Genomic DNA, 17,500 nt, shown 5'->3' on the forward strand with positions numbered 1-17,500 from the left:
ATGTAGGTGATATGAAGAAGAGAGACGTAGTGTATAAAGGGGAAAGAGAAGATGTAGGTGATATGAAGAAGAGAGACGTAGTGTATAAAGGGAAAGAGAAGATGTAGATGATATGAAGAAGAGGGGCGTAGTGTATAAAGGGAAAGAGAAGATGTAGGTGATATGAAGAAGAGAGACGTAGTGTATAAAGAGAAAGAGAAGATGTAGGTGACATGAAGAAGAGGGGCGTAGTGTATAAAGGGGAAAGAGAAGATGTAGGTGATATGAAGAGAGACATAGTGTATAAAGGGGAAAGAGAAGATGTAGGTGATATGAAGAAGAGAGACATAGTGTATAAAGAGAAAGAGAAGATGTAGGTGATATGAAGAAGAGGGGCGTAGTGTATACAGAGAAAGAGAAGATGTAGGTGATATGAAGAAGAGGGGCGTAGTGTATAAAGGGGAAAGAGAAGATGTAGGTGATATGAAGAAGAGGGGCGTAGTGTATAAAGGGGAAAGAGAAGATGTAGGTGATATGAAGAAGAGGAACCTAGTGTATAAAGGGGAAAGAGAAGATGTAGATGATATGAAGAAGAGAGGCGTAGTGTATAAAGGGAAAGAGAAGATAAGCAGGAATGTCGCTAGACCTTTTCAGTGGGGGGGGGGGGGGGGGGTGTAGAGGCCACCGATTACCGACAAAACTATAGCCACCAATCACCTACAAATATAAATCCTCAATCCTCAATATCATAATTTTTATTTTTTAGATCTGATGTGTAGGTAATGGAAATTCAGGAATGATAACTTTTCTGAGGAATGATAACTTATCAATCCTCGATCACCAGTCCCTCTGATATGACTCAATTAGCTGTAGATCACTTGGTTACTACTCACCAGCATTTGTAATTCTGTAAATGTGTCATGAACAGCATGAGTGTTTATTTATTTATTTCATTTACATAGTACAAATATCGAAATGATATGGTTCTATCATGAATTGTTTTCATTGCTGATTAAGTAACATAATGGATAGATGAATTGTTCTGTAAGAGATAGTTCATAGTTTGCTCACATGCATGCTTTCGTAACAGTAAAATTAATCAGTTGTATAACTAAATCGTGGACGTTTTTGTAGTGCTTCTTGTACGTTGATTGTCATTAAGAATAAAATAAAATATGCATTTAAATTGTGGTTTCAGAAACATTTAAGTACTAAATTGTAAGCTTTGTAGAAGCCTCAAGCTTCTCGTTGTGATTACCCCCAACCGTTGAAAGTTTCTGAATTAAGTAATGCGAAATTTCAAAAGTTTAATTTCCTCTCTAAAAACGCTAGATACCCAGTAATGTTGTAAAGGTAGTTTGGTACGTATCAACGTGTTCAGGGATCGAACCTCCCCGCACAATTTCTAGGTGGACTACCTTGGCAATATATAGTTTCAAAATGGCCGCCGTGTATAACTACTGTTGAACATTTTGGAGATTTCTTTTTAACAACGCATCATTTCACCATGTATGTTGGGGGCGTCGCTAAAGGGGTGTGGAGGTGCGACACCCCCTCCCCACCTGTCAGGATCTTGTCGGTAAAATTGCGCTGCCGTCGGGAAAAATGAGAGGGAAAGGGAAACAAGAAAAAAGGTACAGGAAAGAAAGGAAAGAAAGAAAAAGAAAGGAGAGAAGGAAAAGAAAGAAAGAAAAGAAAGGAAAAAAAGAAAAAAGAGAAGGAGGAAGAGAAAAAAGAAAAAGAGGAAGGACAGGAAGAAAAAGAAAAAAAAGAAAGAAAGGGAGAAAGGAAATCACGAAAAAGAGAAAGGGAAACAAAATAATTGGGGGATGAAAATAGAGAGAGAGAAGGGGTAAGAGCCTGAAAGAGGAGGGTGGGATTAAAAGAGAGAGGGGGGGGGGTTGTTGGGTGGAGTCGTCTCATCGAGGAGCAAGAAAGATACGCATAGATAGGTTGCTGTGTCGGTATTCGTGCTCGATCCTCGTGTACTATATCAATGCAGATGTTTGAAGTCGGTGAGATTTATAATGTCGGTCGGCCGGCAATTTTTTTTTCTCCATACGAACTGGGCTTGTTATCCGCTGTTTCATCTTCCTAAAATTATCAGCATAAGAAATCAATGGTTTAAAATTCTTCGGGGGAAACCGAATTCAGACAAGGGTTAAGAGTCGAGAACGTACAACGAATCGTCTTCTTTATCTAATAATTTAGGAAAACGTCAAAACTTCCGTGCTTCGCGCGGGAGGTGAGAAACTGCATTCAGACAAGGATTAAGAGACGAAAACGGTACAACTAATCGTCTTATTTTTCTTTAATTTAATGAAACTTCAAAGCTTCTGCGCTTCGCGTTGGAGTGGGAAAAACTGACTTTAGACAAAGATTAAGAGTTGTGAATAGTTCAACGAATCATCTGTTTTCTGTAATAATTGTCGGTAAATGGTGGCTAGTTTTTCGGTGATTTGGCCCCCTACACCACCCCCCCCCACCCACTGAAAAAGGTCTAGCGACGTCCCTGCATGTATGAGGTTTCATGAAAGAAAATTAAATTCCCTATAATTTATACCACATATTATAGATTCGAGAGTCATTGCATGACAATTTGAGCCAAAACTGTTATTTTTTACCATTTTACCCCAAAACATGAATTCCGCTAAAATACCTATTTCTCCATATTTTATATAATTTGTATGACTACTAACTTGGAACATTTTGAAAAATTGTCCAGGAACATTGTCAATATCATATTCAAATTCAAAGTTCATTGCTTTTCTAACAAAAAAGTTATAGCGCTTTAAAGTTGACACTTCATATGAGCCAAAAAAAAAGCAATTTTGTTTGCTAAGGGCTGTCTTTTCCTTATCAATGGTAGTATAGTGACGTGAAAAATAGAATATATCGCGAGTAGATGCTGTCGCCAAGCAGACGACTACTTTAATAGGAAGCGATGTCAGATGATGCAGTTTCATTATATGTTAATGATATATATATATTAGTTCCCGTTGTATGGTAATAATATGCCTATCAACCAAAATAATGTGTTTCCAGAAACCAAATTAGCCTATACATCGGTCGAATAGTACATAAAAACAAATCCTGAATTTAAGTGACGGACATGATTTGCAGTCAGAAGCATGTTCAAAGTGCATGGTGTGGTTCAGAACTTTACCCTACCCCTCCCTCCTTTTATATGCCCCCCCCCCCGGGTCTCATTTAAAATCAAGAGAAGATTTAGAGATGGGGGCATGTTGTTGTATAGGACATGATGTGTGTTCAGAAATGATGCAGGCTATCGGACAAGATAGTGATACATAAAATGAGTTCTGGATCCAGGTGATAGTCATGATTTTCAGTCTGAAGCATGAAGATAATGGAGGTAGGGTTAATACTTGAGCCCCCTCCCCCGTCTCCTAGAACAAAAAATAAGAGCAATTTGTGCAAAGCAATATTCATAAAGTACATTGCAATCAAACAAATTGGTCCAGTATTTTACAATATTTCACAATACATTAAAAATCTAATGGTAAAAATTGCATGGAAAATGTTTTCAATGTCTTTCTACAACCCCCCCCCCCACCATCCCCCCTACCCCCCCCCCCCCTCCCACCCTCCCCCCCCCCCCCCACCCCCCCCAGCCTCCCCCCCCCCCCCCACCCCCCCCCCCCCCCCCCCCCCCCCCCCCCCCCCCCCCCCCCCCCCCCCCCCCTCGCCTCAAAATGTTGACCCCAATTATTTAGTTTGTATAATAGATTGATTGACCAGCTGAGTGTAAGATAATAATAGGCATGGATTCAAATCAGTGACTGGTATCATCCTCTAAAAATAGAGAATTGAAGGTTGGAATCAGAACTTGCACCCGCATCCCCGCACATAAAATTATTGATATTATTATTAATGCAATGGATGAAACAAAGACAAACAAGGAGAGCGGCCGGGGAGCCTATATAGGGACATAATTAACTGATTGCTATTCTCACCAAATGATTTTTATTTTTTAAACAAAAAATACATAATGAATTGCCTGACATTCAGCTTATTCATAGTTCCCAATGACAAAGACGACGACTAGGCGTACTAGGCCTGGATAAGACTATTTGTTATTTCACATCCCCATGGCATTGGTTAATACAGCAGCCTTATTGATGATACGAATAGACGCATAATTATTGTCTCACTATATATACAAGTGTAACTAATTGAGAGTAGTACGATCTGATACAGTGCGAATATATCGCACTGTATCGCATACATTCAGGCGCCATAATATTTTGATTATTTTGTGGGTGGTAAAGTCAAAACATTACTTATGTGTTATTTGCATATAGGCTTGATTTAAGTTATTTGGGTCGTTTGTCAATAAGATTTATGAGACATTTTTGTATACTATAGTTGTCGAAGAATTGGGTATTTTAACCCCCCCCCCCCCATAAAAAAGTAAACATGTTAGGGAACTGAGGAGAGAGAAAAGAAATTGACAAAAGTCTAGGGTCTTTTTTTTTTACTTGAGAGAAAGAGAGAGAGAGAGAGAGAAATAAAATAAAATAAAACTACTCCCAAGCCTCTTATAAGGCTGTGTAGTGACAAATATAATGCTGCCTTTATATACAGTGTATAAGGTTCTGTATCTGGGCCATTCCATGGTAACTCGCGTTACACTTAATGGGTACATTGACACGATAATGTGCCTATATCTTTAGAACTGCTAGGATCTACAAGATACTTTTTTCAAACATGGACAGGGTAGATATAGAACAACTGAATGAAACAAAAAAGAAAATTGTAGAACAAACATTTTTAGATTCTTGGATTATATATTGAATTTCGGTAACTCGCGTTACAAAAAAAGGACATGGTCAATTCTACGAGACCCTCTTTTCTCCTCAAACTAGACAATCTTGACAAAATCTTTCCTATTTTAATTTGATAGTAGCTTGTGACTTACTAGTATAAGATCACAATATTAAAGATAAGAAACAATGGACTAGTAAAATGCAGGAAGCAAATATGTCGGTAACTCACGTTACGGTAACTCGCGTTACATTTTGTCCGGAGGCCATTTTCACCCCTTTGTAATAGATTGAATATCACAGGACCCCTTAGAATATGGAAATATATTCATCTTTTTCCATTTAGCGAAATTTTCAGGAAAAAAAATTACAAGAATCCTGTGTAATCTGCAATAAATTGTTTTTTTTCAGCTACAGTCCCACATGTACGTTTTTGATGATAGTTTGAGATCTTAGGAAATCAACAAAAATGAAGAAAAAAATTGTACTGAATTTGAAAGGCCCTAATGTTTTATGAACATCCATGGCATAAGGTTAGTGATAAATCAAAGAATTAACATAAGAGGTACATTTCTTTTTTTGATGTCATGTCCTTCTTCTCATGGAATGGCCCATCTCACTTATCTACGCTTTAGATAATGGAGATCAAAGTTTACCGACTCGTTTATCTCTTTTTGTACAGAATGGTTATAGTTTGAAAACTATAACCACTGCATAACTTCAAAGTATAGGCAAAACTTTGGATCTATTGTCCCTGTTTTTTATGTAAGTATGCCTTACATGATTATTGTTTTACTCTTTCGCAATTTGGAAAAAGGTTGTTGTGTATGGACTCCGCGGCTGATTCCTAAATAGAACGACCGCAGCAGTGCAAGACAGGTTGTTCCGAATGCTCACGGATCACCCCTCTTTCAAGTTTGAGAGGTCTGCACATAATGGCTACCAGTGCGACAAAGAATATCATTCAATCAAGATGCTGTTGATGTCTATAAAGCGCTAATCGGTCAAGCCCCTAGTTCTAGTGTAGAAAATTTAATGATATAACACAAATTGTGTAGCTTCCAAGATTATTTCTTTATACTATCACATATTGCAGAATAAGGATATCGAGCACTATTTTGCATGCGCAGGCCAAAAACATAATGTTAGAAATTTGGAAAGCTCCATCGTTTAAGTACTTTTAAATAAAAAATTAAAGCACATCTTTCATTTAACTTTATGTTATAGTGTACTTTAAGCAAATCAGGAGCTCTTGCAGCGCAGTGGCATATAATTCTTTGCATAGTGTATGCGCTTTATGTACAATGTGATATTCTTGATCTGGAATGAAAAATATAAGTATATATAGGTATCGTAGTTGACTGGACTGGACATACGAAATTATGGTTCGATCGAACCTCGGTGCGACAGTAGTGCTCTTTGACAAGACATTGGGGACTTTCAGATTTGCACGTCGACAGCTTTGACTGCAACGTGTGACATCATTTTAAGGCACTGCGCATGCGTTACGTCGTCTCAGTCGGCGATCGAGAATGCGTCAACCTTGATTTTCCTAAATCTAGTACATACATACATATTTATATAGCGCCTTTACATGCTCAAGGTACTAGTATGCCGCGTGCGCATAAAATATACAGTTCCTCAGGTAGCAAAAAGGAACATTCCTTCCCTGCTATTATGTAAACATGTGTAGAACAGGTGTCACATGCATATTCACCTGTTCTACACATTTTTACATAATAGCAGTGAAGGGATCTTTGTTGAGGGTAGAATGAGGAACTGTATATTTTGTCCTCTTTCTTTGTCCGTGATATCATAGTGTTACTTCCTGCATGCATGTATATCGTCGAGTGCAATCTAACAGATTTCTAATTGTAGTCTTAAGTACGTGACACGCATGATCAGTCGGCGTTCGTCGTGTTCTCGTCCACTCAATTTAAAAGTCCCTATTGATCTGCATTTGCCACCCATGTGTTGCTGCATATGAACACCGCAATCGAGAACACAGTCATTGTGTAGCATGGTGGGATTAAAGACGAGTGTGAACACCGCAACCGGGGAACACGGTCATTGTAGCATGGTGGGATTAAAGACGAGTGTGAACACCGCAACTGGGAACACAGTCATTATGCAGCATGGTGGGATTAAAGACGGGTGTGAACACCGCAACCGGGGAACACAGTCATTGTAGCATGGTGGGATTAAAGACGAGTGTGAACACCGCAACTGGGAACACAGTCATTATGTAGCATAGTGGATTAATGGGGATTAAAGACGAGTGTGAACACGAGAGTAGTGCTTGAATTTAAAATTAGCCAATTTGAAAGAGTCATATAAGCGATAGTTGACTGAGGGCGCGTTCATGCTTGATTTTGACGGCCAGAATCAGGCATCTGTTACGCGTTTAGTTTAAAACACGATTGCGTTCGTGCTCACTTTTGTAGAATCACCGAAAAACGGCGATCACGATCGCCGATCGTAAACTCACAAAAAGATGCGTTTACAATTTGTAAACGCGTTTAAATGGGGTCAACGCACTGACCTCTAGTGGGTCTACGTAGCATGCACACACAGGTTTGCGAATCCAGCTGAAGGCCACCCAAGGAGAATTGCCTGGAGAAGTGAGCATGAACAGTGCACCGTGGAACTGCGATTACGATGAGCGTTTACGATGAGCGTTACAAATCGCTCATTCTGCCTTCAAAATCAAGCATGAACGCGCCCAGATAAACAAATGGCTTTGAGATAGGCTGTGTAGTTGGAGGGACCAGGGGAAAAAAGAGTAGAGTGATCGGTCGAGCGGGGTTAAGAATGGTAAAAAAAATACCCTGGACAACGTATTTATTTTTGACAGAATTTAGTTTTTATTTGTTAAAATGGTGAATAATAGCAAGTGTCGTTGTATACCTGGTTAATTGATACTCTAGAGCCTGAACTGTCACTGGTTTCTCGAGAATATCCCAACGAGTGAATCCAGCATACCCACGCTGAATGGTATAAGGACAGCCCCTTTATCTGACCAATCAGAAAGTAAAAATAATCAATGAGATGTTTAGGGTTTTGGACTAGACATGTTTGACCAATGAAAACAGTTTTTGCCCTGTCCATCATGAAGTCGACAGTGGGTGTGGATCAGGTGACAACAATTCGTCGCTGTTTTCACGAAGTGACGGTAGTGAAAAAAAATTGCATTCACTTTGCGTTACGATTTTCCTCACTACCGTCACTTCGTGAAAACAAGGACGAATTATTATGCGATGGAAAAATAAGGGAAAATAGTAAGAAATTTGTTGGTCCGAGGTGCGAGCTAGGCAGCTGGACGGTTTGCTAATTTAGTATAAAAAGACCCAATTCTCCCTGCCCTTTAGCACTTACATCCCTGACACCCAAGCATTTGCCATCCCCTCTGCCTCTTCTCTAATCTTATTCTCGTCACCATGGACGTTTGGAGAGCCCTCAGCTTTTGTTATTAAAGCTTCGTCCTCGAAAAGTGCTGGACGAAGGAGACGGGTGATTAATTGATTCTTAATTGAGAAGAAAATCGCTGATTACGTACTATACGTCGTGACGAGGACCGAGACGAGCACACACCTCCGCGGAAGCCCTAGACGACTTGGAGAGGAATGAAAAGTCTGCCGCGTCCCGAAACCTTGACGACGGGTCGCGAGACCGAATCGAGAGAAGCAGAGAAAGGAGCTAAATCTAAACCGTCCCCAAATTTCAAAAAAAAAAATTAAAACTTTTAAGAACAATTGATTTATAAGTGGTCAGTGGTTATTTCTAAGTAGAAAGTGGGATGACATACTCTAATGGAATGTGCTTATCTTGCATTTATTTACACTTCTAAGAATACTGTTTAAAGGGTGTTGTGTTATTAAGGGAATGAAGGGATTGTAATATTGGGTCTTACAATATATTTTGAGTAGTGCCCCAAGGAAGCGGGCACTTAATAATGAAACGAGAAATTTATTTTATTTTATTTTACACGACAAATGGGAGAGTTCTTTGCGACTATGTCACAATCCAGGGACCAAACTGCTAATTTGGAAATTCACATAGGGGGTAAGAGCACATATATATATATATATATATATATTTTTTTTTTTTTTTTTTTTTTTTTTTTTTTTTTGGGGGGGGGGGGGGGGGGTCCAGATTATTGAGGAGATTTTTGCGCCGACTCAGCCGGCCGGTGAATAAGCGGGGGGGGGGGGGGGGGCGGGGGATCCTGGAGAGGAGGACGAATAAAAAAAAATGGGGGAGGGGGGCAAAATTTTGAAAATATATATATTTTTTTTGGGGGGGGGGTCAGGGGGCCCGCTTTTTTTTTTTTTTTTTTTAAGGTGAAATTTGCGTTAAAGTTAACCCCCCCCCCCCATATAGTTTTTTGTATGTGTATGTTTGCGAATTTTTGGGACCAAAACAAAATTTCCTCTTCCCCCGCCCGCCTCCGCCCCCCCCCCCCCCCCCCCGCTAATTCAGCGGCTGGCTAAGTCGTTGCGAAATGTTTTGCCCGATTTCAAAATGTTAACCCCCCCCCCCTTGAAAAAAATCCTGCGTACGCCACTATAATATTACAGTTTAATATAAGCAATTTAGAAAGGGAATTAGGAAGAAGATTGTGATGAGTATAGCCTATACATGAAAACACCTACTTGTATGTCATCTAACTTCTGCCTTCACCGGTTGTTATGTCATTGGTGGATTGTTAATATGCAGCGCAAGAAGCAGAGGTCTTGTCTTCTCGTCTCCGCTTATCTGAGCGTTCTCATTTTCTATTTCGTCTTCGGTGAGGCATGATCGAGCTTCTTCAGATTATAGCTCATTTATATCATTTGCATTTGTATTACTGTAATGGTAAAATTGTCATCACGCCATTTTCAACGACCACCTATTAATGGCTGTTATTAGCTGTAGTTAGAATCGTTGGTTTGTTTTCGAAATGTTAGATTTAGAAAGATCTACACGATTTGTCTCATATACATTAATGATTGTTGTTGGATTGTTATACTGACTCGTAATTCCCGTTTTGAAGGCAAGGAACCAACTTCCTACAGCACTCATAGCCACTAGGATTGAATCACAGTCAATTGATGATCATGGAGTTGAACACTATCATATCGTTTGTCATTGAGTTCATCATTACATTCATCAGTATCCCAGGCAACATCCTGATCATCCTCGTGTACAGTCGTAAGAAAACGGACATCGTACTCAGTCTTAGCAATAGGACTCGGAATCACTGACCTCCTTATTTCCTTTACGAGCCCAGTACGATTGTACAACTTTGTCCACTTCGGGAAGCATACCAGCAGTGCGTTCTGTAAAGCTGTTGGAGGTATATTTTATCATGGCCTAAATTCGTCTATTTTCATGGCGGCTCCTATATCGTTTAATCGCTATATCGCGATTTGTAAGCCGTATAATTACAGGTTATCTCCTCGAGCTTCTGCATTGTCGGTGGCTGTTTGCTCTGGACTCTCCATTTTGGCCACTGTACCACTGAGCTTAATGTTCAGTCTGGTTTCCTATCCTAATAACTACTTTGATTGCTCCATACCTCCTAGGCATCATCTTAAAGCTGCGTATTATGTTTACATTCTAACAGCCATACATTCTTGACGATAACCATAACACTAACCATGTATGCCTTTGTTTTAAGGCGAGTTCGAGAGTTAGGAAAAGTTGCTTCAGTCAATGGATCTACCGCGAGTGCTACTAGATCTTTAAAACAGCGCGGTGAGATTGAAATGAACGAATCTGTGTTACATGATGGCACACCAAGGCCAACAGAGGGAAAAGAAGACCTCCCCAATATCCCATATTCGCCTGTTGCAGACACCACATTTATTGCAGTTCACAGGTACCCTAGCTCGAGTAGACCTACGTCCAACGCTACCATCATGTCTATTATTCATGTGCCTAGAATCGACCGTGACTGTCAGCAAGCTGGCCCATCTACGTCTGGTATGCCAAAAGGTAGGTCATACCAGAAAGCTGCATGGTCAAACAGAAAAGCTGGTGGTGCTGTCATCGCTCATAGTCCTCGATCAACATCTGATGTTGAAGCCCGAAAGACTTCTCACCCTGGAGACCCTCCTGGACGCAACGAACATTCCCTGACAGGAGAAGCTACCAGAAGACACCTAATCATCATTCTGCTCTATCTAACAATGTGGCTACCTAATCTAGTTGTTTTGATATATGGCTACAAACCAGAACTCCGAGACAAAAATTATGCCGCATACTCAGTTCTCATGGTCGTTTGCAGGTTTCCCGCTATTAACAGAATTTACCATTTTGTTATATCCTTCATCTCTCGTAAATCGTTCAGAAGAGATTGTCTAAAATTACTAATCGACATGAAGAACACGCTGTTTCGAAACTCTTGATAATATTAATTATCCGTCACTAACCTTGTGAGATCGCTGATCGAGGTAATGACAATTCATGAAGGAAAACGTGCACATTTCCTTGAGTAATGTTAACCTACATAATTAAAATCGGCACCAGCATCGATTAACATCATCCTAATCAGCGCCATCGCACAAAAAAATCAGTGCCGTGATAATATGGCGCCGATTTCGTGTTCGTTTGGTAGAGATAATGAGTTTAATCTATTTTTTTCTTCTATCGGTGCAGAGTTAGCCTCTAATTTTCATGATCCTCCACATTCAATAAATGATGATGAAGTTCGTGTTAAGAATGATGCTAAGTTTACGTTTCATTTAGTCACTGAAAATGATGTTCGAAAAGAACTAATGAAATTGAAAGAAAAATACTTCTGTGGGTTTAGATGGGATTTCTTCCCAAATTTGAAAATGTGTGCTCCTGTTATTGTTCCATATCTTACTCACATAATTAATAGATCATTCCTCGAGTATAAGTTTCCAAATCAATGGAAGAGGTCAAAAGTCATTCCCATTCATAAATCTGGCAACAAAAATTCCCCAAATAACTTTCGTCCTATCTCAATTCTACCTACGGTATCAAAATTGCTGGAAAGATTTGTTCAGCGGCAATTAGTATCTTTTTTAGAAGAAAACAAACTTTTATCAGCAGAACAATTTGGCTTTAGAAGTAAACACTCAACAATAACGTCTTTGGTTAAAATTACAGATAGATGGATGAACGCTGTTGATCAGGGAAAATATACAGGAGCAGTATTTATTGATCTAAAAAAAGCTTTCGATTGCGTTGATCCTGACTTGCTCCTCGAAAAGCTACGTAATATTGGTATAGCTGAAGAATGTTTGCCATGGTCTAATGATTATTTACATAACAGGTTTATTTCCACTTATTTTGGTTCAACTCTTTCATCTCATTTGCCCATTTCTTTTGGTGTACCGCAGGGTTCCATTTTGGGGCCTTTGCTTTTCATTATTTTCGTTAACGATTTAACTCAATATACACATTATTGTTCCATTCAACTTTACGCTGACGATACTGTTCTTTATTTTTCAGATTTTAATGTGGAAAGTGTTCAAAATAAACTAAATCATGACTTGTCATATATTTATAAATGGATGTGCAATAATAATTTAACACTGAATTTTGATAAGACTGTATCCTTACTCATAGGCTCTAGACATATGTTAAGTAAATGTAATAAAGTAAATGTATATATAAATAATATTGCAATACAACAGACTGACAGTGTAAAATATCTCGGGTTCATTATCGACAGCAAACTTAAGTGGGATGTCCATATAGATAAATTATGTAAGAGGGTTGGGAACCTAGTAAAATATTTGGCTAGACTACGTTATTTTATTAATGAGACGAATTTGAACTTGATCTATAAAGCAATTATTTTACCCCTTTTGACTATGCAGACATTTTAATCGATTCATGTGATAACAAATAAATTACAAACTCTCCAAAATCGCGCGGGCAGAATAATAATGAAAGTTAATCCATATGAACACATCTCTAACGCACAAATTCATTCACTTTTAAAATGGTCATCTCTCGAATCCAGACGTAAGAAAAATGTAAATGTATTTGTCTATAAATCAGTCCATAATATGTTATCTCCCAGTATGAATGAAATGTTTCAACCCCCTTCTCATATTTATTCCCTCCGCAATTCCGGTAACTTTGTTCTCCCTAAACCTAGAACTGAATATTGTCGCAGAACTACCCAATACAGAAGCTCAATTCAATATAATACTCTTCCTCCTACCACTAAATTACTTCAAACTGTTTACACATTTAAAAAGCATTTAAACAATACTATTCCAGACTTCTTGTAGCTGTATCTCTTTTTTTTTTTTTTTTTTTTTTTTTTTTTTTAAATAAATAATTTACTTGTCTAGCTTTCTCTCTTGTATATATATCGTAAATATTTCTCTCCTGTTCCTTGTTTTACTCGAATTTGCTCGTATCATTACTGTAAGTTCTTATTTTGCTATACTGGTTTTCCTTACTTTTGTAATATCTATTTTCATATTTATAGATATTTCAGATAGAGGGCGCTATTGCGGTGCAGACTCATTTTAAATACCAGGATATATCCCACCAGAAAATCGTCGAAAATCACCTTTTCTGTTGTGCATCATCACCTGAGAACATTATAATTATATCATTGAATGATCATATTGGATACTCGTTTATGTTTTTAACGTGATCTGCGAACTTTTGGACGTTTATTACTCATTTCATCGATGCTGCTTTTTATATATACGTGAACTTATACGGTAACTTATTATTACGCATTATACACTATCACAACTTTCGTCATTCGTTAACTTGACATTTGCAGTTATATAACTTTCGTCATACGTGATTTGTGTTGTATACACATGGTGATTTATTGTATGCTTCATATTTGAACATTATACAGAGTTACTGACCGTTGAGTGTTGCATGATCTTTGAACAAATTTTAACTCAGAATGTCGTCGGTGAGAACAAACAGATACAAGGGAACCCCTGGAATGGACAATTTTTCCTATAAATTACCGAAAGGGATAACCGTTAGCAGCATCCGTCACGCTGTACAGATAATATGTTCATCTCATCTCCTTCATTCAGACGTAGACTTAGATAATGAACATATAAAAGACAATCTCATCCGCATATATCCGCTCCTAAACCCGTTCATATGCAGCCATTTTGTTCTGACCCGGAACGTAGAAGTACCGAGTGAGACAGACAAAGAGGACGAATCTATTGTCAGTCAAGTGCCCTCATCTAATTGTAGCGCCCGTCCCGAGGAGGGGGGCATACCTTTGAAAGGAAGACAAAATAGAATAGATGTTGACTAGGATGCATGGCAAAACAAAGTCTTTATTACTTAATCTTCTACAATAACAGTCTTTTCTTACAATAACATATATACGATCAAATGACATAACAATACTCTTCAAGTATTAAACACAAATAAATCTACCTGTTCGCATACATTGAATTCATTAGCTCTCAGTGTTCTCTTACTATATCACTAGGAACATCATCTGGGAAAGTTTCATTACTTTACTATCTCTAAACGAAACTATCCTTACTTCCATGCTTTATTTAAAAGTGCAACTCTTCATCGATCTCATAATCATAACTCGGCTACTAATAAATAACTTAACCCTTATCAAATGTCTATAACATTGCGGTATCAGTCAATCTACTTTAGCTTCTAATCATATAACTCTTCACTTAGCGTCTCTTTCAAGAAATCACATATATAGACCTAATACAAGAATGTTGGCATAATCATCCCTATAGTACTGTCTAATAAGCTTCCTACTCTTTACGCTCCAAGACTGAGGATCCCTTGTGCACATAGACCCTTAGAATGTAATTCTACTCTCAGCCTTCACTAATCCCTAAATTCACAAGTTACTTCTTGTCTCAGGACTTCACATTAATACTGAATAAACTTATAACTCTTCCTTAACTATAGCTCATGTATTTTCCAATAGTCATCTGCATCACTTTGATCTAATACTATCTTTTTCAGCGAGATTACTGAACTTGAAAAGATACATCTTCAACAACTTATATCCTAAACTCCTTACAATATTCACAGAACTGGCAAATAGTCTTAGTCTGCAGTCTGCACTAATTATATAGCTCTAGCAAACTTACAACCCATATTACGATTTCCTCTTACTGTATAATCTCATCTTCACATACAGTTCATATTCTAATTCTAATCATCAAACAATAGTTTACTGAATACATATTCATTTCATGGCAATACATAAAAAGTAATGTGGGAGTGAAAGAGAAAGGATAAACAATAGAGAGAGAGAGAGAGAGAGAAGGGGAGAGAGAGAGAGAGAGAAGGGGGGAGAGAGAGAGAGAGAGAGTAATTCCCAATAACATTTAACCTGAATTATCATTCCTAACAATATATTACAATGAATTTAACACTGTGATTATGCAAGTCTTCAGCTACAATATTCCATCAAACAATCCAACTCTAGCTAACTATTAAACAGTGTGACCATGTGTTTCTCAACAAGTGTATTCCCCAACATAAATCCTTTGTCTTCTCATTTAGCAATCTTGCTGACTCTACCAAACTTTCATTCCCGCCGATACCATTTTCAAGCATGGGTCAAAAAGCAAACAAAGCTTGGGGGAGGGGATTAAGAACTTTGATAAGAAGTTGTGTTTACACTGCCTGCACTGCCATTTCCCAATAACACACTCGTATTGTACACATGGTGCGTCCACACTCACTCATACCATAATACTGAAAGTTAAAGATAATCTGGACTTGAACAACCCATTTCGCTATTAAAACTGTATCTAACCAAACTAGAATATATAACAATGTGCTTTGGCATAATGCATAGTAAATGGTACATGTCCTTGGCTAAGAATATAATATATACACATGAATATGTAAGCAAAAGACAAATATACTGAGCGTAATAAAGTATATTCTCTTCTCAAAACTTACTTAGAATGTTGTCTAAGTCAAACAACATAATCATCAATCTCACATACACACAGTAATAGTTTCCTATCATTACTACAAGTAATTACTATGTACATCAATGACATTATCTCTTCCCACATGGCATCTCTTATATTTCCACCCATAGTCCACATGTCATATAATCCAACATCTCATATAGCCAAAGACCATTAATATCTCTTTTTATACAGTAATACAAGATTACATGAATAGTGAAGTTATAATAGTTTAGAAATACACATATTATGAGGAACAAGAATATAACACAATTGAATAATATAAGATTCTTTCTTACCTATTAAAGGAAGACAAAATAAGAAAAGTGTTGACTAGGATGCATGGCAAAACAAAGTGAGAAGCCACTCCTGGTATCCCAGCTGGTGTGTTTAGATTGGTTGTGGGTGAGGCCACTCTCGCAGGAGGGGGTACCTAATTAACTAAGAGGAGGGACTATATGGGGGCTAGAAATATACTTGTGTCATACATATAGTCAAAGATATACAAAAAAATAGGGGGGGGCATTCTGTGGGGCTCCACATAATGACAATAGAGATGCAAGCCAATGTCAAATATGTGATTTAAAATGTCACGACAGCGAGACAATCTGCATGAAATGTAAGTGCATGCCACTTAGATTAGACCAATTATCCATGGAGTTAAAGAAAGTGCAGCATGTGATCGATGCTTTGTTAGACACTCCGCCGTCACACCCATCACCTCAGCAGAAGAACACAGCTACATTGAAAACATCTCAATCAACCTCGTCAAGCAGCCGATCTGACCAACCCACACCACCTGGAACCACCCGAACACGGCCAGTCGACCAGAACCCCCAACCACGCAGCCGTCAGCATCCCTCACTCCCAACACCGGTAGCATCAGATACCACTCGAGCACCTCGACAACCTCCTCCAGCCCCCTACCAGAACTTCCAACCCATGCAAGCACGAAACCGTCAACATCCGGCCTCGCTACCGAACCCGTCAGGCCCACCACTCACTCAGCAACGTTACCAGCAGACAACTGCCCCACCACCCGATCAGCACCGCCGCAACTTCCCCAACTTCCCTTTCTACCGAAATGCCCATTCCCAGCCCCCATCCACTCCTTTCAACCAACAATACCGAAACCAGTACCCTCCCATCAATTCACAGCAACTATCACACAGTATGTTGAACCAGGAACCTCCAAGAGACTACATTTATGACCAACAACGTGCTCTATTCAATTCGCGCCAAAGAGCCTCCTACGCATCTGCTCTAGTGAACCCTCCCACATCCTCTCTATACGACGATTTATACATGTTAGGATGTGAAAATTGTGGAGAAGAGAACCACAGAGCCCGAGCATGTCGACACGGAATGCAACTCCAATGCCGTTACTGCATGCAATACGGTCACAAGGCAAAAATATGTCCGTTCTACTATTAGCACACAGGCCAAGAAGAGAGTGCCCAGATAGATTGTACTGGAGCATGTCACTCACCTATTGAAGAACTGCCTTATGTAGACAATTGTAAACTCATAAATTCATACACTGTTTCATGTACTGTGAATCAAAACAAAGGGGATATATTACGTAAACCTAAATTGAATGAAAGTGACGTAATATATCACACGCAAAACAGTTCTCACACACCTAAAAGTTTGAAAAGTTTGAAATGTATCTCCTTAAATGCAAGAAGTGTTGTTAATAAGATTGAAGAAATTCAAACAATTATCAAAATCGAAAATCCTGATATTTTTGTATGTACGGAGACGCATTTAAGTAAGGATATTTTATCTAATGAAATATTTCCACAAACGTATATCGTTATA

General features: G+C 38.6%; 1 protein-coding gene across 1 annotated transcript; it reads left to right on the forward strand.

Moving 5' to 3' along the window:
• The first annotated feature begins 16,333 nt into the window (after positions 1-16,333).
• On the forward strand, positions 16,334-17,113 carry LOC115920655 (leucine-rich repeat extensin-like protein 5). Its single transcript, XM_030976980.1, has one exon. It carries the CDS (start codon positions 16,334-16,336, stop codon positions 17,111-17,113), a length of 780 nt encoding a protein of 259 aa, XP_030832840.1.
• The last annotated feature ends 387 nt before the right edge of the window (positions 17,114-17,500 follow it).

This window comes from Strongylocentrotus purpuratus, unplaced genomic scaffold (genome assembly GCF_000002235.5).
Source record: "Strongylocentrotus purpuratus isolate Spur 01 unplaced genomic scaffold, Spur_5.0 spur5_scaffold_9, whole genome shotgun sequence".
NCBI classification, from domain to species: Eukaryota; Metazoa; Echinodermata; class Echinoidea; order Camarodonta; family Strongylocentrotidae; genus Strongylocentrotus; species Strongylocentrotus purpuratus.